At 35.7% G+C, this 21,375-nt stretch overlaps 1 protein-coding gene across 1 annotated transcript; it reads left to right on the top strand.

Annotated features, from left to right (window-relative positions):
* The first annotated feature begins 1,049 nt into the window (after positions 1–1,049).
* LOC110638712 (cation/H(+) antiporter 24-like) lies at positions 1,050–3,819 on the top strand. Its single transcript, XM_021789337.2, has 3 exons — positions 1,050–1,283; positions 1,421–2,428; positions 2,586–3,819. The coding sequence occupies exons 1-3, from the start codon at positions 1,050–1,052 to the stop codon at positions 3,732–3,734; spliced, it is 2,391 nt and encodes a 796-aa protein (XP_021645029.2). The 3' UTR covers positions 3,735–3,819.
* Positions 3,820–21,375: the final 17,556 nt, after the last annotated feature.

Raw genomic sequence — 21,375 nt, 5'->3', positions numbered from 1 at the left:
CCTTTTTTAGTTTTCTAAAATTCTAATAAGAGATTGATAACAACAAAAAATAAAAATAAGATTTATGAGTGTTCGATATAGGAATACATTTAGGATTGGTTTTGCTCCTCCTTCTTCTTCTTCTTATTATTATAATTATAATAGAGGGGACTCCTTTAATTTTAAGATAAAATACTATAGTTGTCTGCCCCTGGTTACAACACGGTTATCTACTGTCAGTAAAGTGAGCAAAGCTTGTCATAATCCCTTTTATTCGATGTGTGCAGTTAGTGGGTACCATGTCTTCTCTAATCAGTAAATGCATACTCTTCTATTTAGATCGGGTGGCGTTAGTCAATTTAGTGAAGTCAATCAAATCCCAACTAGGCTACACCAAATCAGCTGGTGTACTACAGTGTTGATCATCTACATTGTAGATCGATTGATCTAATTTCTCACTTGCATATATCTAATGTGTCTCTTTGGGCCTATTGAATTCTTTAAGTAGTCAAAAGGTTTGATTTTAACTTGGGAATCTCCACTTATCAGTTTCCTATTAATCACATTTTTTTTTTGCCTTTCATCAACCAATTTATACGCTCGAGTTTATTTATGACTCTTGAAACAGAGGAATCTCTGGCTCCTTGTAGTAAAGAAAGAAAGAGTTAAAAATATTGATATATTTCTCAAAACACCTCAAGCGCCTAATGACATTGACAAGCCTAAACAAGTGGAGAAATCAAAGAGAAAAGTAATGCCGCAAACTCTCCCTAACACTAGACGATGATATGGATGATAGACTAAAATCATTTGAGGAGAATCTGGTCTCAAGTGGGTGGATGATGCAAGATAACATACTAAAAATGGGGAGAAGAAAATGGTAATAGATGAATAATATGGTGCCCAAAATTCACGCTTATCCACAATTAACATCTATGACTCATCTCCCTCTATGCATTTATTCTTATTTTTTTCCCTTTCATTGAAAGGTTTTGAATTTATAGGTAATTGACATGGTTAGGAATTTCCTTGTTTATCATTCCCATATCTGAGATGCATGGCACCACACAATGAAAGTTGAGCCTGATACCTCTTTGCATGTAAAGCAAATCCTTTCTCGAATTAAAATAATATGTCAAAAAATCAATACTCCCCACCCATTAGGTGTTTTTTATGGAGAGAACCCTTTCGATTACTCCTTTAGCCTAATATCGTTTCAAATCATACTAATCATTTTAATTTCTCGGATTATTCGTCTTCTTCTTAAGCCTCTAAAGCAGCCCAAAATTGTCTCTGACATCCTTGTAAGTTCTTCTACAGTATATATATATATATATATATATATATATATATATATATATATATATATATTTATTTATTTATTTATATACACACATTGAAATTCCCTTGTTTAATTTTGTTTATTAAATTTGTTTTCAAGGGTGGCATAATAATTGGACCCTCTGTACTCGGACAAAGCCCGACATTTACTCGCACATTGTTCCCAGAAAATGCTGTTTTTTTGGTGCAGAATGTTGGAATTATGGGTTTTATGTATTTCCTTTTCTTGGCTGGAGTTAAAATGGATCTCAACCTGGTTCGAAAATCAGGAAGGAAACATATGTGGACTGCCATGATAGGAGTTATAGTACCCGCTATAGTTGTGGCTATGGTCGGGGCCGTTCTTCAATCATCCATGGATAAAGAACTTGGAAGAGTCTCTGGAATTGGAGCAGTTGCTACAAATTTGGCTTTAACATCATTTCCTGTGATTTATCTCGTCCTCAAAGAGCTAAACCTGCTTAGCTCAGAGGTAGGACGGATGGCATTGGCAGTAGCTGTAATTGGGGATTTACTTGGTATTTTTGTTATCATTATTTTTGAGGCATTGAAACAAGGTGAATTCAGCACTCAAAGTGCTTTATGGTATTCGGTTTCCACAGCTATTATATGGGTATTTTTTGTCATTCCTGTTCGAAGAGTAATGGCTTGGATTGTTAGGAGAACCCCAGAAGGGAAACCAGCAGATCAAGGCTTTGTGATTCTCATCTTATTAGGGGTACTTGTGATGGGATTCTTCACTGACATGTTTGGAATAGCCATTGCTAATGGGTCTTTGTGGTTTGGGTTGGTCGTGCCTGATGGTCCTCCATTAGGAGCTACAATTGTGGAGAAGAGCGAGACCATAGTGATGGAAATTTTGATGCCATTTGCATTTGCCTTCATAGGTTTATGCACCAATGTGGTTTCCATGGCCAGTTATGGCTGGTCAGGATTAGCACCTCTCTTTACCATGTTTATTGTTGGATATATATCTAAAATTGGTTCAGTTTGGATGTCTGCTCTCTACTTCGATATGCCAATGAAAGAAAGCCTCGCCCTGGGTCTTATTTTGAATTTGAGAGGCCAATTTGAGATTTTGATTTATATCCATTGGATGGATAAACGGGTATAAATGATTTCTTTGTTTTCCAAATTTCATTACAATTTTGAGCCATATTTTAGCTTAGTCAACTATTCATGATTACATATTTTCAATATTACATTTTATCATTCGTTATAATTAGATTACTAGTAACAAATAAAATCTGAATTTATATGAACAGATAATTGGTATCCCAATGTTCACAATGTTGGTGATATTAACAGTTCTGGTGACTGCCATATGCACTCCATTGATCGGCAAGCTCTACAATCCAACGAGGCCTTACATGGTAAATAGAAGAAGAACCATACAACATAACCCTCCAGGGAAAGAGCTTCGCACAGTAATATGCATCTTTGATGAAGAAAATGTAGCTGGTCTCATTGATCTCCTTGAGGTTTCATATCCAACACATAATAATCCGTTCTCAATTTATGGTCTCCATCTGGTGGATCTTGTAGGCCGTGCAACTCCAGTGTTTATAGACCATGATAAATTAGACGAGCCTTTGAAGTATACAGAACACGAAACCATCTATAATGCCTTTAAAATTTATCAAGAAGCAAGGCGTGATTTTGTAAAGCTCCATTTCTTCACAGCTTTTGCTGCAAAGCGAACCATGTACCAAGACATCTGTGAGTTAGCTTTGTCGAGTAAAGCTTCTCTCATTATTTTGCCATTTGAAAAGGGAATGCTAGATGCTCCTCCAAGAACTGAAATTGTGAGGCATGGACATGGAACGCAGTCCATAAGTTCAAATGTCATAGCTCATGCACCTTGCTCAGTTGGAATTCTTATTGACAAGGGTCATGTTCGCAAACCATTTATGTTACACAACATTGGACAAACATTCAACAATTATGTTATGTTATTTTTAGGAGGTGCAGATGCTCGAGAGGCACTTACATATGCGGATCGAATGGCTATGAATCCTGAGGTTTCTCTCCTGGTAGTAAGGGTCCTTGCATATAATGACGAGGGAAATAATGAGTTAGAGAAGAAGCTCGATGATGGGGTGGTGACATCGTTTTGGGTGAAAAATGAGAAGAATGAAAGAGTGATTTATAGAGAGGTTGTGGTGAGGAATGGAGAAGAAACTTTGGCCGCAATCCAAGCCTTTAATAATAGTGCTAATGACCTTTGGATTGTTGGAAGGAAACAAGGGATAAATTCTGTCATCCTTCAAGGATTGTCAAATTGGGGTGAAAATCATGAATTGGGAGTCATAGGAGATTATATTGCATCTCTTGATTTTGGTAGTACAGCTTCTGTTTTAGTAATACATCAACAAGTTATGAGAGGCCAAGGGATGCCTACAAGTGAATCATAAAGAAATTTTCTTTGTGTAATCCTTAATTGTTGCAAATATACTTTGAAGGAATTGAGAAAAAGAAATTTCGTGTGTAGTAACTTATATCTTGATCCAATGCTCTTTGTTACATTAGATATTGGAATAGAAAACACTTATCTCTAATCCCATATTGCATTTTACATTTTTTTTTTGTTTTTCTAATCATAGTATATTGTTAAGAAAAAAAAAATAAATAAAAAATAAATAAATATATATATATATATAGCCACTAAAATTTCATATTTCACCACTAAAAAATTTAGTGCCAAAAATTAAAATCACACTAGTTTTTTATAAATGCTACGTCACAAAAGGTTTAGTGGTGAAATCTAATTTTGCCACAAAAAGTAACTTTAGTGGGAAATCAAATTTCGCTACAAAACAAAAGCAACTTTAGTTGTGAAATCTTATTTCCCCACATCTATATAGCATATAACAAAAGCGAGTTCTGAAAGGAATAGTATTTTGCAGTTGATTTTGATGAATTGATTTATAGATTAACCCTCATGTATTTGCTATGAAGTCTATAAGGAGAGGGGCTTTTTGTGTTTTTGTAACACCCCTATATTCGGTAGTGCGTTCTACTATTCCGATGATAGTGTCTGTCCGGACAGCTAGGATGCCTAGAACTACACTTAGATATAGATGAAAAGACATAAAATAATGAAAAACAAGAAAAGAATATACAAGAAAAAACAAAGAAAAAATAATAGCAATGAAATGTAACCAAGTTAAATGAGCCGAGAACCCTAGCGATGGGTGACTGCACCGAGAAGTTGCGGCGTGGATCGTTTATTAGCCCTGGACCGCGGAGAACCCTAAAAAATATTTTTAGTACTTAAATAAACGTCTATTGAAGTATAAATATCAAAGAAAAATTAATTAATTAGTACAAAGAAAAACGAGAAATCGAGAAAACGACAAAACTCGGTGTTACCGAAAAATAGGGAATGCAACCCGAATAGGGGCATTGTGGTCATTTGAAACTACGAATTGTCTTTTGACCTAAATGTCTATTAAAAATAAATGATATTACACTTTAGAAATGTCATGAAAAATTAAATTGTGACACATTATAAGAATAGTGAAAAAAATGGGGGATAAAAACTAAATTATGAAACTTTAACTAAACAAATATTAAACTTTTACCTTAGTGCTCCACTAACTCCACTTAAGTGGACATTTAATCAACATATGGATAGAAGATAACTTCATCTTCAACCTTGGGAAAATTCAGCCGAAACCTTTGGGAGAGAAAACTCCATGGCCGCACCTTGAAGTCCACCATGCAACCATAATCCAAGGCTACAATGGTTAAGGTTTCTTCACTAAACCTTGTCCACACACCTTGGGCAGCATACTAGGAGTAAGAAAGTTAAGTTTTGGTGAGGTTTTGAAGAACTTCAAAGGTGGTAAGTGTATATTTTCAATTCTTGTTTTATTAAAAGTGTAACCAAGGTTGTGGGTAGTTGATTTGTGAAAGAATTTTTGAAGTTTGATGTTTTAATGGAGATGTACATTTTGGCAGCCATGAAAATTCAGTATATATAGCTTGTTTTTACTTGTTTGTGGTTGTTTAAGATGTTGTTATTGATGGCAGCATGTATATGTGTATAATGGTTTGGAATTGGGTATGTTCATGTGGTTGAATTGTTGTAAATGGGACTTTGGAAAATTCTATATTATAGTGTGTATGTTGAGTGTGGTTACAAGCTACCAAAATGACAAAAAATGTGAAGTAAAATGTGTTAATGGTATGGTACAAACCAGAATTGGCATGAAGGAAGTAACTTGGTAAGTGTTGAACGTGTCCTTTGGTATGTGATGAAGAGTGTGTAGCAGGCAGTGTGTGTTTTAGCTTAGAACCTTAAGTGTGAGACTCCAATTGGTATGAAGCCAATTGAAGGTGAAACTAGGCACAAAATGTGCCAACTTTCATGAAGGAAGCTTACCAAAATTCTGCCTAGAAGGTGATTTGAAAAATGACCAAATCCGGATTAGTGACTTGAAAGCCTGAAAATTTACCATTTGGGCAGTAGTTAGTTTTTTGACCATAACTTACTCAAAACAGGTCCAATTGACCTGAAATTTTTACCATGAATAGCTTATACATATATCTACAATTCTTATGAAGACACCAACACCCAAAAATGACCATAAGCAAGTCAAATAGCTTGCACAAGTTCGGGTATAAAAACTGGCCGAACCAAAATTGACCTAAAAATGACCTAAAGTTACCATTTTGGTACATTATGTCCAGCATTGGTCAGTTGACCATAACTTGGTCTACAAAATTCAGAATGATCTAAAATTTTTCCCTGTGTGCAATAAGACATAGACCTACAAGTTTGTAGTTTGGATCGAAACCCAAAAATTGAGGGAACTAGGTCATCAGGTTAGGTCAAATTAGTATACCGAAATCCGGAAAATTGCAATAAAATACAATTTACATGAAAATGAATTTGGTAACATGTACCAACACTAAAAGGCTACTAAATGTGACATATTAGTAATATTAAACCTAATTCACCTAGAGTGCATCGAGGGTCAACATTTTAGGTTGACTAAGGAAAATAATAGAATTCAATAAATTAATTATTGAACCTTATTGTTAGAGACAGTTTAAAAGAGTAATGAAACACTTAAAATTGTGTGTTTTAGTTAGCAAAGACTCAAGAAAGGGGAAGAAAACACTGAGTCAGGGCTAAGAGACATTTATCAGAGGTTTGTGCACAACAGTTACTTCTTTTGAATTTTCAATTGAAATGAATCATGACAAATTGTCTATTATTGTTTAAATTGTGAAAATTTTTCTTAATGATATTTGATGGATACTTATTGCTTGAAAAACATTGTAAATGGTTTGAAACCATAGCTATCATGTATATTGATTGAATTCCTCGCTAGCTTGTCTAGTGAGATGAATTGACTTCGAATTTCCTCTCTGGCTGAAGTTTTGAGGTGTGTTCCTGTTAAGGATGAATAGAATGAGCACTCATATTATTGCCAGCTAGCTATGTTATTCCTCACTAGCCATCGGCTTTTGGGATGAATTGGACTTTGGAACATGATTAAGCTGTGTGTGTGATTTATTGATATTTATTGTGATATTGTGAAATGGAGTTTAAATTCTTTATGACATTTACTGTCTTTGAATTTAACTATGGTTTTAAGTATCCACTATTTATATGACTTATGATTTATGTTTTAAAGTTGTATTTTGTTAATGTTGTGCACTACTGAGACATTGGCTTAGCGATAGCTTTTCATTGCTGTTGCAGGTAGACAGACTGACAGGGCAGCAGACTAGGCTGCTAGTGCTTTATTGAGAGTTCATCGGGTATATTGAGTATACCATACTTTGCATTTTGTATTGTAATGTATGTTCATTGAATGTATATATTGTTCTTGGTTTTGTGCAGTTGTAAATTAAAATTGTATATTGAAGTTGTAAAATAAATTGTGAATTATTTTGGCTTGTAAAATTTGTGATATATTTCTTTTATCTTAGATTTTGAAAACACTGGAAAAATTATTGTGGATTTGAGTTGCAAATGTTGAGAAACATATTTTGTTGATTAAATATTGGAGTTTGGGGATTGAACAAAATATAGGAAGTGCTTTTTTATAGGTTTTTGAAGAATTGTTTTATTCAAAATATAGATGGCACTGTGCCAAAATTTTTACAGAAATTATTAATTCTTCAAATGTATTTTCTGGTTTCACTTCAGTTAAAACTTTTTTAACACCTGTAAATAGTGCTCACCATTGTAAAAAGAAGTAAGAAAAGGTTTAAAATCCCTTGTAGTGTATTTAATGGGTTATCAGTAGACGAAGCTGGTAATTCATTAGGTATACTATAGGATCATGTTATGCCTTACGGAGGGGTAGGGTGTGACATGTTTTAGTGGTAAGCTAGTTTTTAAATTTTGTTTTCACCTGTAATTTGAATATTCTTTCTTCATAGTACAACTGCTCAATGTTATTGTTTAATACATACAGTATATTACATTTTAAATATGTACTAACGGGAGGAAATCTCCTTGTGTTGTTTGTTCAGAAGGTCTAAGATCCTCGAATTGACTATGGAAGAGGGTGATCATTCAGTCAATCAATCTATAGAGGCTGAGGTACAAGGTGATGCCCTAGCCCTACACAATGTCAGTGGATCAGCAGCACTAGCCCCCTCAGTACCGTAGTTCCTTGCTCAATTCGCTCAGCAGATGGCTGTAATGTTCCAACAGATGGCGAGTAACATGCCTACTCAAGTCCCACTATAAGTCCCACTACAGACACCAGTGGTACAACCACAGTCTTCTGCTAGGCAGTATGACAAATTGATGAAATATGGGGCTACTGAGTTCAAGGGGACAGTAGATCCTCTAGAGGCAGAGCAGTGGTTAGAAAGAATGGATAGGGTATTCAAGAAGCTACATTGTACAGAGGAGCTCAAATTTGAATATTCAGTATCTCTGCTACTGGGGGATGCATATGACTGGTAGAAAACCATTCCCCATAGTCTGGTAGAACCTTCAATGCTAACATGGAATGATTTTTGTTCGGGAGTTCAGACAAAAATATGTCCCTGATGCTTATGTGGACCAGAAGCTGCAAGAGTTCCTAAGTCTGAAACAGGGGAATAGATTGGTGGCTGAATATGAAAGGGAATTTTTCCGCCTGAGCCATTATGCAGTAAGTCTACTTTCTACCAGTAGGGAGAGATGTAAGAGGTTTGAAACCGGTTTGAAGCCTAGTATTAGATCACAAGTGGTCGGATTCAAACATAACAACTTCTCTGAGCTTATTTCTCAAGCACTAGAATTAGAAAGAATTGAATCTGAAGCAGCCCCTGAGAAAAAGAAATCAGAGAAGATAGAAAAAGAGGGAAAGTCAGTAGAACAGAGTTCCAGTGGTCCTACTGGAAAGAGGAAGAACTTTAGGGGACACAACAGAGGTGGTAAAAAGTCTGATAGGGGAAGATATTCGAGACAGAAACCTTGTCCATCTGGTCAACAGAGTTCCAAAAGTTCCTACCCTCCCCGCCAATGTGAAACTTGTGGAAAAAATCATGGTGGGGTGTGCTATAAGGCCATAGGAGCCTGTTATAACTATGGAGGCACAGGGCACTTTGCCAAAGACTGCACCAGTACTCGCAGAGTTGGACCATTTCCTACTACTGCTGAAGGGTCAGTTCAGAATCCTGTCACCAGAGGTTCACAACCATCTAGCAAAGGTAGAGGCAGGGGTAGAGGTAGTCCAGTAGGCAGCCAAGGCATTGTGAATCAATCAGAGTAAGGTAGTGCTCCCGTCAGAGTCTACGGAATGAGATAGAGAGAAGAGGCCGAGACATCTGACATTATGGCTGGTACCTTCTCAACTTTTAATCAAGATGTGTTTGTGTTATTTGATCTGAGTTCTACCCATTCTTATGTGAGTACTAACATCATTGATTGCATTGCTGTTCCATGTACAAAATGGACTTTGAGGTGCTAGTAACAAGTCCACTAGGACAAGAGGTCAGGGTTAATAGAATGTATAGGGATTATCCTTTGGTGATCCAAGGACATGCTTTTCTGTCTGATCTCATTGAAATGCCCTTCAGAGATTATGATATCATCTTGGGCATGGATTGGTTAGCCAGGCATCATGCCATGATTGACTCTAGACTAAAGACAGTCACTTTTAGTCTTCCTCAGTACAGTGATGTGGTAATACATGGGGAGAGGCAGCTATTGCCATCAAACATAATTTCGGCTGCACTAGCCAGAAAAATGATCAGAAAGGGGTGTGAAGCATACTTGTCACATGTGGTAGATACCCAAGTGGGGAGTCCAGCATTGAGGGACATCCCTACAGTATATGACTTTCCATTTGTGTTTCCTGATGAATTACCAAGATTACCTCTAGAAAGAGAGGTACAGTTTGAGATTAATGTTATGCCTAGTGTGGATCCAATCTCCATAACACCATACAGAATGGCACAAGCAGAGTTGAAGGAGTTGAAGGTACAGTTGTAAGAACTACTTGAAAAGGGCTTCATCTGCCCTAGTGTGTCACCTTGGGGAGTGCCAGTATTGTTTGTTAAGAAGAAAGATGTCACTCTCCGCTTATGTATTGACTACCAGCAATTGAATAAGGTGACAATAAAGAACAGATATCCATTGCCTCGCATTGATGATCTTTTTGATCAGTTGAAGGGTGCAGCTGTATTCTCCAAAATTGATTTGCGATCTGGTTATTATTAATTGAAAGTGCAAGATCAGAGTATTTCAAAAGCTACTTTTAGAACTCGATATGGCCACTATGAGTTTCTGGTAATGCCATTCGGGTTAACTAATGCTCTAGCTGCTTTTATGGATTCGATGAACACTATCTTCATACCATATCTTGACCAATTTGTGGTGGTGTTTATTGATGATATTTTGATATATTCGAGGAATGCAGAGGAGCATGACAGACATCTGCGGATTGTACTGCAGACCTTAAGGGAGAAACAGCTATACGCTAAATTGTCAAAATGTGAATTTTGGCTGAAAGAAATCTCCTTCTTGGGACATGTTGTGTCAGCTGAAGGGATCAAGGTAGATTCTAACAAGGTAGAAGCTATCCTTAATTAGAAGCCACCTAGGAATATCACATAAATTCGCAGTTTTCTGGGTTTAGCTGGATATTACCGCCGGTTTGTGAAAGGGTTTTCTATGTTAGCTTCTCCACTGACCAAGCTGCTTCAGAAAGATGTAAAATTTCAGTGGATAGATAAATGCCAGCAGAGTTTTGATGAGTTGAAGAGGTGTTTGATTGAAGCTCCAGTCTTTACCTTACCTACCCCGGGTAAAGAATACACAGTTTATAGTGATGCTTCTCACAATGGGTTAGGCTGTGTACTGATGCAAGATCGAAATGTCATTGCATATGCATCACGCCAGCTGAAACCACATGAGAGAAACTACCCAACACATGATTTGGAGCTAGTAGCTATTGTTTTTGCTCTGAAGATCTGGAGACACTATTTATATGGAGAGAAATGCTACATTTACATAGATCACAAGAGCTTGAAGTACTTGGGCACCCAGAAGGAGTTGAATTTGAGGCAGAGGAGATGGTTAGAACTGATTAAAGACTATGATTGCTTAATAGACTATTAGACAGAGAAAGCAAATGTGGTGGCTGACGCCTTAAGTCACAAAACTATGGCAAGTCTCAGAGTTTCTCCTTTGTCCATGGTACATGAGTTAAAAACACAACATGCCAGTCTAGAGATTGATGATGAGGGACAGACAGTAGTTGCATGGCATGTACAGCCAGTGTTGATTGATCAGATCAGAATGGCTGCTCAGAGTGATGAAAAATATAAGAAGTTGCAGGAAAAAGTCTAACAGGGTAAGAAACTAGAATTTTCTATGAGAGATGATGGTTATTAACTACATCAGGGAAGAATGTGCGTTCCTAATAATGCTGACTTGAGATAGATCATTATGAAGGAAGCACATGAGTCTCATTTTGCTATGCACCCTGGTGGAACTAAAATGTACAGAGGGCTAAAAGAGCATTATTGGTGGATGGGTATGAAGAGGGATATAGCTGAATTTGTTTCCAAATGCCTAACTTGTCAGCGAGTAAAGGCAGAACATCAAGTCCTAGCTGGTTTGTTACATCCATTACCTGTGCCATAGTGGAAGTGGGAACGGATAACTATGGATTTTGTTACGGGACTTCCGAGGACACAGAATAGTCATGATGCAGTATGGGTTATAGTTGATAGACTAACTAAGTCTGCTCACTTTTTGCCAGTCCGAATGGACTATAGCCTGGAGAGATTGGCCAGATTGTACATAAATGAGATTATAAGACTGCATGGAGTGCTAGTATCGATTGTATCTGACAGAGATCCTAGGTTCACTTCTAGATTCTGGGGTAGTCTTTAGAGAGTGTCACACCCTATCCCTTGTAAGGCACGACATGTTTCTGTAGCATACCTAATGAATTACTGAACTCCACCTATAAATAACCCATTAGTTATGCTACGAAGAATTTTAAAACAGACCATAACTTTTTATCTTATCAATTCTTTTGCGGAAAACTGCATGAGAATAGTTAAAATTCCATGTAAACATTCATTGGAAATAATGATAGACTAAATATTACAAAAGTTACATTTTCATAAGTCTCAAAGTAAAACACAAAATAGTTACAAACTCAAAATGTGATAGCAATGCAATGCTTTTAAATACAAACTGCTCAATGCCTGTACATCCATACATGTAGGTGCAAAATACATCAAAAGGAAATTACAGGGGTATACCTACAATATATACCCACAAACAATGCCAAAATGCTGTTTCCAAGTCTCTCACTCGGCAGCCTTCTCCTTTCCCTTACATGCGACAGTATAAAGAAGCTATCGCTGAGTATATCACTCAGTGGTGCACAACTAATAACTTTAAAACTTAACATAAAATACAATTTGTTAAAGCATAATAAATCACATTTTTCTTAAACATGAAAACTTCACAATAGTTCTAAGTCCATAAGAGCCATTTATTGGAATAACATTTCAAATGAAAAATCATACTTCATAAATCACAGTTCACAAAGCATTAGTGTTGCCAACATCAACACACAGTTTAGGCCATGACACAAAATTTCATGATCAGTGCCATGTTGTACACCACGACAAAGCAATCTCATCCTCACTAACCGTTATTAATGAGGGAAGGGCTAACTAGCTAATGAGTACTCATGTAGTCTTACCCCACTAACCGTTATTAATGGGAGACATAATCAATATCACTTATCAACTCCAAGTAGCCATTACTACTGGGGAGTTTCGAAAGGGACTGTCATGCTAACTGTGGTTTCAAAACAGTTTCCAAAAATTTCCAACGCAACAATCACATTTATAAACCAATAAACACATTTAAATTTATCATAATATCCATATAAAGATGGCAACACCCAAATTTCTTAAATGCAAGAGAAAAATCATATTTCAATCAAAGTAAACTTGTTCAAAGCAAACTCATTCAATTTAACACATTCCAAGCAATTTACAAGTTTAAAAACGAAGAAAAGGTTAGTTGTGCACAACCTTCAATGCTCTCCTTTCTCTTTACTCACTATTCCTTGTCCGTTCCAACTTCTTTTTCTACTGAAAATACACAAATAAAATACCTCAATACCAATCTCAATTGCTGCCAAAAACTCATTACATGCATATCTAATGCATCCCAAGTTAGCTTTGTAAATTTTAGAAAATTTTGGTTTTGGACAACTTGGTGCCCCAATCTTTGAACCCAATTTTTACCTAGTTTCGATCATAATTTGATGAGGTGTTCTGCATGAAAATTGTTCATCTAGGTCTTAACTTTATTTTTCTTTTTGAATCGCCTAATTCGGAGCTGTGTAACTCAAGTTATGCCTAAAACTCGATTACTGTTCACGTCACTGTTCATGCTACAGATTTAGTTCTGGCAGATTTATTGATCCAACTTCGTTCAGCAATTTGATCAAGTTAAGTCCATAATTTGGTCTAATGTTCTTCATACAAAATGTTCTAATATGTCTTAGGTTTCCATTGGTTCAAGAATCGCCTAAATTGGAGTTTTCTAGAGAGAGTTATGGCCATGCAAAGTTTACTGTTCATATGATAAATTTGCAGTTTTGTAGATTCGGTGATTCAAATTTGCTTAGCAATTTGATTGGGTTAAGTCCATATTTTGGCCTCAAGTTCTTCATATGAAATGTTTTACTATGTCTTAGGTTTCCATCGATTCAAGAATCGCCTAAATCAGAGTTTTCTAGAGAGAGTTATGGCCATGCAAAGTTTACTATTCACATGATCAAATTCTGCAGGTTCCAGAATTGTGTCTCTAAGTTCAAGCCAAGGTTTTGGCAATTTCTGGGCAGTTTCTGGAGTGGGTCTCTTCATGAAAATTCTAGTCCTATGTCTTAAGTTTCATTTCCAATTAGTTTCACACTAATTGTAGTTGTGTAGCTCAATTTATGGGCTGTCAAACACACTGAACTCAGTGTGCAAAATTCTGCCCTAAGTCAAAATTTTCATTTCTTCAATTATTCTCTCTAACCAACCTCAATTCACATTTAATTCACCCAAAATGACTATAATTTAGCATTGACACATCAATGGCACTTCCTAGCATAAAACTCATAATTTTCAAATACCAAAGTTTGCAATTTTCCCTAATCCTACCATTTCGTTATTTGCATTCATCAACCCAATGTCAATTCAAATTAACTAAACCTCAAATAATCATAATTTAACACTACACACACCAATTTCACTCTCTAGCACCAAAACCCATTTTTCCCATAAACCCTAATCTTTCATAATTTAATTTATGCAATCCTATGAAATCTTATTACTCCCAATCATGCATACTACCTCAATCTAACTTAGATTTATCAACAATTTAACTAAAATACATCAAGACCCTAATTTTTTGTAAGTTGGCCAAAACCCTAGTTTAGGTTCCATGCATGTTTCCTTTCAATTTCTCATGAAATTTCATCATAATCTAACTTAATTTAAGGTTTGTATAACAAAATGAGCATTAAAGAACTTACCTCTTGATGACTTCCTTCTAACTCCCCAAATCTTCAATTTTCCTCTAATCTCTTGTTTCTCCTTGCTTTTAATCTCTAAATCAAATATTAATTTGATGCTCTCTACCAATTAGATGCAAAACCCATAGAGGAAAAGCAAGGAATTGAGTTTTGAGAATGGGTGTCAATGGATAAAGAAGGAAGAAAAAGAAAGAAAGAAAGAGAGAAGGAGAGAGAGTGGGTGGTAACTAAATGAGAAAGAAAGGGAGGGTTTTATCTTCTTTTATACTTATTTATTCCTTTTTAATTCATTTAATGAGTTGTCCACAGCCCATTGGTCCCTTAAATTTTAATTAGGTCCAAAATGAAATTTAAATTCTAGATTTTTTCCTCTTTTATTTTCTTTTCGCTTTTACTCTAATTTTTCCCTCAATATTTCTTCATAATTCAATATTTTATTTTTATTTAATTTAATTTATATTTTGGTTAAAAGTCAACTCTTGAAATGAATTGACCAAAATGCCCCTCATCGGGTCATAATTCTTTTTTTTTTTTTTTAGATACCCGTTAAATCCTTAGGTCTTTGGTTCACTTGAATTTTTATTGTGTCTATCTCAATTAATTTTCTATTTATTTTTGGTCCTCAAGGTGTCTTTGAATAGTACTAGTCACGGACCAAAAATGGTACTATTCATAACTCGAAAGTTCGGGGTGTTACAGAGAGCCCTAGGAACTAGATTGAACTTTAGCATGGCATTCCATCCACAGAAAGAAGGCCAGTCTGAAAGGGTAATTCAGATATTAGAGGATATGATACGGGCTTGTGTGATTGAGTTTGAAGGTAGTTGGGATATACACTTGTCTTTGATTGAGTTTGCTTATAACAACAGCTACCAATCAAGCATTGGGATTCCTCCATATGAAGCTTTGTATGGTAGGAAGTGCAGAACTCCCCTATGTTGGGATGAAGTAGGTGAAAGAAAGATGATTGGGCCAGAAATTGTTCAGCAGACAGAGGAAAAGATTAGATTGATCAGAGATCAACTCAAGGCTGCATCAGACCATTAGAAGTCTTATGTTGATATGAAGAGAAGAGATATTGAATATGCTATGGATGATAAGGTATTCCTTAAAGTCTCTCCTTGGAAGAGGATTATGAGATTTGGCAGAAAGGGGAAACTGAGTCCTCGTTTCATCAGACCATATGAGGTTCTGGAAAGAGTGGGTCCTTTGGCATATCGATTGGCATTACCTCCAGAGCTAGAAAGGATACACAGTGTCTTCCATGTGTCCATGTTAAGGAGGTACAGATCTGACCGATCTCATGTACTATCAGTTAAAGAGATTGAGGTAAATCTAGACTTTTCATATGAGGAAGAACCCATAGAAATTTTGGCATATGAGGTGAAGTAGCTGAGGAATAAACAGATACACCTGGTTAAAGTGCTGTGGAACCATCATTCAAGCTAGGAAGCTAGTTGGGAACGTGAAGAAGACATAAGGAGATAGCACCCACAGCTGTTCAGAAACTGATGCCAGGTAAAATTTCGAGATGAAATTTATTTTAAGGGGGGGGAGAATTGTAACACCCCTATGTTCGATAGTGTGTTCTACTGTTCCGGTGACAGTGTCTGTCCGGATAGCTAGGATGCCTAGAACTACACTTAGATATGGATCAGGAGACATAAAATAATGAAATACAAGAAAATAAAATACAAAGGAAAAATAATAGCAATGAAATGTAACCAAGTTAAACGAGTCGAGAACCCTAGTAATGGGTGACCGCACCAGGAAGTTGAGATGTGGATCGTTGACTAGCTCTGGACCGCGAGGAACCCTGGAAAATACTTTTAGAACTTAAATAAATGTCTATTGAAGTATAAATATCATTAGAAATATCAAAGAAAAATTAATTAATTAGTACAAAGAAAAACGAGAAATCGAGAAAATGACAAAACTCGGTGTTACCGAAAAATTGGGAATGCAACCCGAATAGGGGCATTGTGGTCATTTGACACCCCGAATTGTCTTTTGACCTAAATTTCCATTCAAAATAAATGATATTACACTTTAAAAATGTCATGAAAAATTCAATTGTGACACATTATAATAATAGTGAAAGAAATGGGGGATAAAAACTAAATTATGAAACTTTAACTAAACAAATATTAAACCTTTACCTTAGTGCTCCACTAACTCCACTTAAGTGGACATTTAATCAATATATGGACAGAAGATAACTTCATCTTCAACCTTGGGAAAATTCAGCTGAAACCTTTAAGAGAGAAAACTCCATGGCTGCACCTTGAAGTCCACCATGCAACCATAATCCAAGCCTCCAATGGTTAAGGTTTCTTCACTAAACCTTGTCCACACACCTTAGGCAGCATACTAGGAGCAAGAAAGTTAAGTTTTGGTGAGGTTTTAAAGAACTTCAAAGGTGGTAAGTGTGTATTTTCAATTCTTGTTTCATTAAAAGTGTAACCAAGGTTGTGGGTAGTTGATTTGTGAAAGAGTTTTTGAAGTTTGATGTTTTAATGGAGATGTACATTTTGGCAGCCATGGAAATTCAGTATATATAGCTTTTTTTTACTTGTTTATGGTTGTTTGAGATGTTGTTATTGATAACAGTGTAACACCCCTATGTTTGGTAGTGCGTTCTACTGTTCCGGTGACCAGTGTCTGTCCGGATAGCTAGGATGCCTAGAACTACACTTAAATATTAGTGAGGAAACATAAAATAATGAAATACAAGAAAATAAAATACAACAAAAAGAAAGGAAAAATAATAGCAATGAAATGTAACCAAGTTAAACGAGCCGAGAACCCTAGCGATGGGTGACCGCACCGGAAAGTTGCAGCGTGGACCGTTGACTAGCCCTGGACCGCGGGAAACCCTGAAAAATATTTTAAGACATAATTAATGACTTATTGAAGCATAAATATCATTAGAAATATCAAAGAAAAATTAATTAATTAGTACAAAGAAAAACGAGAAATCGAGAAAACGATAAAACTCGGTGTTACCGAAAAATCGGGAATGCAATCTGAATAGGGGCATTGTGGTCATTTGACACCCCGAGTTGCCTTTTGACCTAAATTTCCATTAAAAATAAATGATATTACAATTTAGAAATGTCATGAAAAATAAGAAATATGGTACATAATACAAATAGTGGAAGTTTGGGGCATAAATTACAAATTGTAAAACTTGGGAATTAATTAATCCTAAACTAAGGTTAGTGCTCCACTAATTATATTTTAAGGGACCTATATAAGGGTTTAGTGGGCAGAAATATCTTCATCTTCAACCTCCCAACACCAAGCCGAAGTGAGCCTCCATTGAAACACCATGGCCGAAGCTTCATCACCTTCCATGCACCTCAATTCTAACCACTTTTCACACTAGTTTCCTTCACTAAACCTTATCCACACAACTTGGACAATAGATAGGCAGCAAGAAAATTAAGTTTTGGTGAGGTTTTGAAGAATTTCAAAAGTGGTAAGTATGTATTTTTAATTCTTGTTTCATTAAACTTTGAATGGGTGTTGTGGGTAATTGTTTTGTGGAGGAATTTTTGATGTTTGATAACTTAATGGAGGGGTACATTTCGGCAGCCATGAGGACTCACCATGAACGACTTTTTCTTGTATGTAAATAGTGGTTTGGATGATGATTTAAATGTTTAATTGTGTTGAAGTTGAATTCTATGTGTAAGGTTTGAATTGTAAGCTTGAAAAGTAAAAGTGGAAATTGATGGGGATGTATAAACTTGTGGCAGCCTTATGAAGAAGATCAAAATGTGTTGTTTCATGGTTTGGTTTATGAAATTATATTGTTGAATTATGTTGTTATGGATGGCAGCAGGTATGTGTGTATTAAGGTTTGAATTTGGACATGTAAATGAGGTGCATTCATGTGTTTAATTGTTATAATTGGACTTGGAAAATTCTGGATTATAGTGTGCATATTAAGAATGGTTATAAGCTGCCAAAATGACCAAAAATGAGTTGTTAAATGTGTTAATGTTATGGTACAAACCAGAATTGGCATGGAAGAGTGACTTGGTAAGCATAGGATGTGTAATTGGTAAAGGGTGAACAATGTACAACAGGGCAGTGTATGTTTTGGCTTAGAACCTTAAGTGTGTGGCTCCAATTGGTATGAGACCAATTGGAGGTGAAACTAGGCACAAAATGTACCAACTTTCATGAAGGAAGCTTACCAAAATTATGCCTAGAAGATGACTTGAAAAATGACCAAATCCGGATTAGTGCTTTGAAAGCCTAAAAATTGACCATTTGAGCAGTAGTTAGTGTTTTGACTATAACTTACTCAAACCAGGTCCAATTGACCTGAAATTTTTACCATGAATATTTGAGACAAATATCTACAACTCTTATGAAGACACCAACACCCAGAAATGACCATAACCAAGCCAAATAGCTTGCATAAGTTCAGGTCCAAAAACTGGCCGAACCAAAAGTGACCTAAAAATGACATAAAGTTACCTTTTTGGTGCATTCTGTCCAGCATTGGTAAATTGACCATAACTTGGTCTACACAACTCAGAATGACCTGAAATTTTGACTCGCGTGCAACAAGACATTGACCTACAAGTTTGTAGTTTGGACCGAAACCTGAAAACCGAGGGAACTAGGTCATCCGGCTAAGTCAAATTAGTATACCGAAATCCGGTAAATTGCAATAAAATGCAACATACTTGGAAATGAATTTGATAACATGTACCAATACTAAAAGGCTACATGTGACATATTGGTAACATTAAAACCTAATTCACCTAGAGTGCATTGAGGGTCAATATCTTAGGTTGACTAAGGAAATAATAGAATTCAATAAGTTAATTATTAAGCTTTATTCTTAGAGACAGTTTAAATGAGTACTGAAACACTTCAAATTGTATGTTTCAGTTAGCAAAGACTCAGGGAAGGGGAAGGAAATACTGAGTCAGGGCCAAGAGATAGTTATCAGAGGTTTGTGCGCAACAGTTATTTTTTTTTTGAATTTTCAATTGAAATAAATTATGACTATTTGTATATCGTTATTTTAAATTGTGAAAAATTGTTTGAATGATATTTGATGGATACTTATTGATTGAAAAGCATTGTAAATGGTTTGAAACCACAGCTATCATGTATATTGATTGAATTCCTCGCTAGCTTGTCTAGTGGGATGAATTGAATTCCCTCTCTAGCTGAAGTGTTGAGGTGTGTGCCTGTTGAGGACAAATAGAATGAGTACTCATATTATTGCTACCTAGCTATGTTATTCCTCACTAGCCATCGGCTTTTGGGATGAATTGAATTCCTTACTAGCCATCGGCTTTTGGGATGAATTGAACTTTGACAACATGATTAAGCTTTGTGTGTATGATTTATTGATATTTATTGTGATATTGTGAAATGGAGTTTAAATTCTTATTGACATTCACTGTCTTTGAATTTAACTATGGTTTTAAGTATCCATTATTTATATGACTTATGATTTGTGATTTAAAGTTGTATTTTGTTAATGTTGTGCACCACTAAGACATTGGCTCAGCGATAGCTTTTCATTACTGTCACAGGTAGATAGACTGACGGGGCAGCAGACTAGGCTGTTAGTGCTTTAGTGAGAGTTCATCGGGTATATTGAGTATACCATATTTTGCATTTTGAATTGTAATGTATGTTCACTGTATGTATATATTGTTCTTAGTTTTAAGTAGTTGTAAATTAAAATTGTACATTAAAGTTGTAAACTAAATTTGTAAATTATTTTGGTTTGTAAATATTATGATATATTTCTTTTATCTCAGCTTTTGAAAACACTGAAAAATTATTATGGATTTAAGTTGACAATTATTGAGAAAATTATTATGTTGACTGAATATTGGAGTGTGGGGGTTGAACCAAATATTTGAAGTGTTTTTTTACAGGTTTTTGAAGAACTATTTTATTCAAAATACAGAGGGCACTCTGCCAAAATTTTTGCAGAAATTGTTAATTATTCAAATGTGTTAGCTGTTTCACTTCAGTTCAAAAAAAAAAATTTAACACCTGTAAATAGTGCTCACCACTGTAAAAAGAAGTAAAAAAAGTTTTAAAATCCCTTGTAGTGTATTTAATAGGCTATCAAGAGACGAAGTTGGTAATTCATTAGTTATACTACGGGATCATATAATGCCTTACGGAGGGGTAGGGTGTGACAGGCAGCATGTATATGCGTATAATGGTTTGGAATTGGGTATGTTCATGTGGTTGAATTGTTGTAAATGGGACATTAGAAAATTCTGTATTATAGTGTGTATGCTGAGTGTGGTTACAAGCTGCCAAAATGACAAAAAATGTGAAGTAAAATGTGTTAATGGTATGGTACATACCAGAATTGGCATTAAGGTAGTAACTTGGTAAGTGTTGAATGTGTCCTTTGGTATGTGATGAAGAGTGTGTAGCAGAGCAGTGTGTGTTTTAGCTTAGAACCTTAAGTGTGAGACTCCAATTGGTATGAGACCAATTGGAGGTGAAACTAGGCACAAAATGTGCCAACTTTCATGAAGGAAGCTTACCAAAATTCTGCCTAGAAGGTGACTTGAAAAATGACCAAATCCGAATTAGTGACTTGAAAGCCTGAAAATTTACCATTTGGGCAGTAGTTAGTTTTTTGATCATAACTTACTCAAAACAGGTCCAATTGACCTGAAATTTTTACCATGAATAGTTTAGACATATATCTACAATTCTTATGAAGACACCAACACCCAAAAATGACCATAAGCAAGTCAAATAGCTTGCAAAATTTAGGGTATAAAAACTAGCCGAACCAAAAGTGACCTAAAAATGACCTAAAGTTACCATTTTGGTACATTCTGTCCAGTATTGGTAAATTGACCATAACTTGGTCTACACAATTCAGAATGACCTGAAATTTTGCCCTGTGTGCAATAAGACATAGACCTACAAGTTTCTAGTTTGGACCAAAACCCGAAAATTGGGGGAACTAGGTCATCCCTTTAGGTCAAATTAGTATACCGAAATCCAGCAAATTGCAATAAAA

Source organism: Hevea brasiliensis, chromosome 12 (genome assembly GCF_030052815.1).
Source record: "Hevea brasiliensis isolate MT/VB/25A 57/8 chromosome 12, ASM3005281v1, whole genome shotgun sequence".
Taxonomy (NCBI): domain Eukaryota; kingdom Viridiplantae; phylum Streptophyta; class Magnoliopsida; order Malpighiales; family Euphorbiaceae; genus Hevea; species Hevea brasiliensis.
Note: the sequence above shows the minus strand (reverse complement) of the source record. Positions and strands in the feature narration are given on the sequence as shown.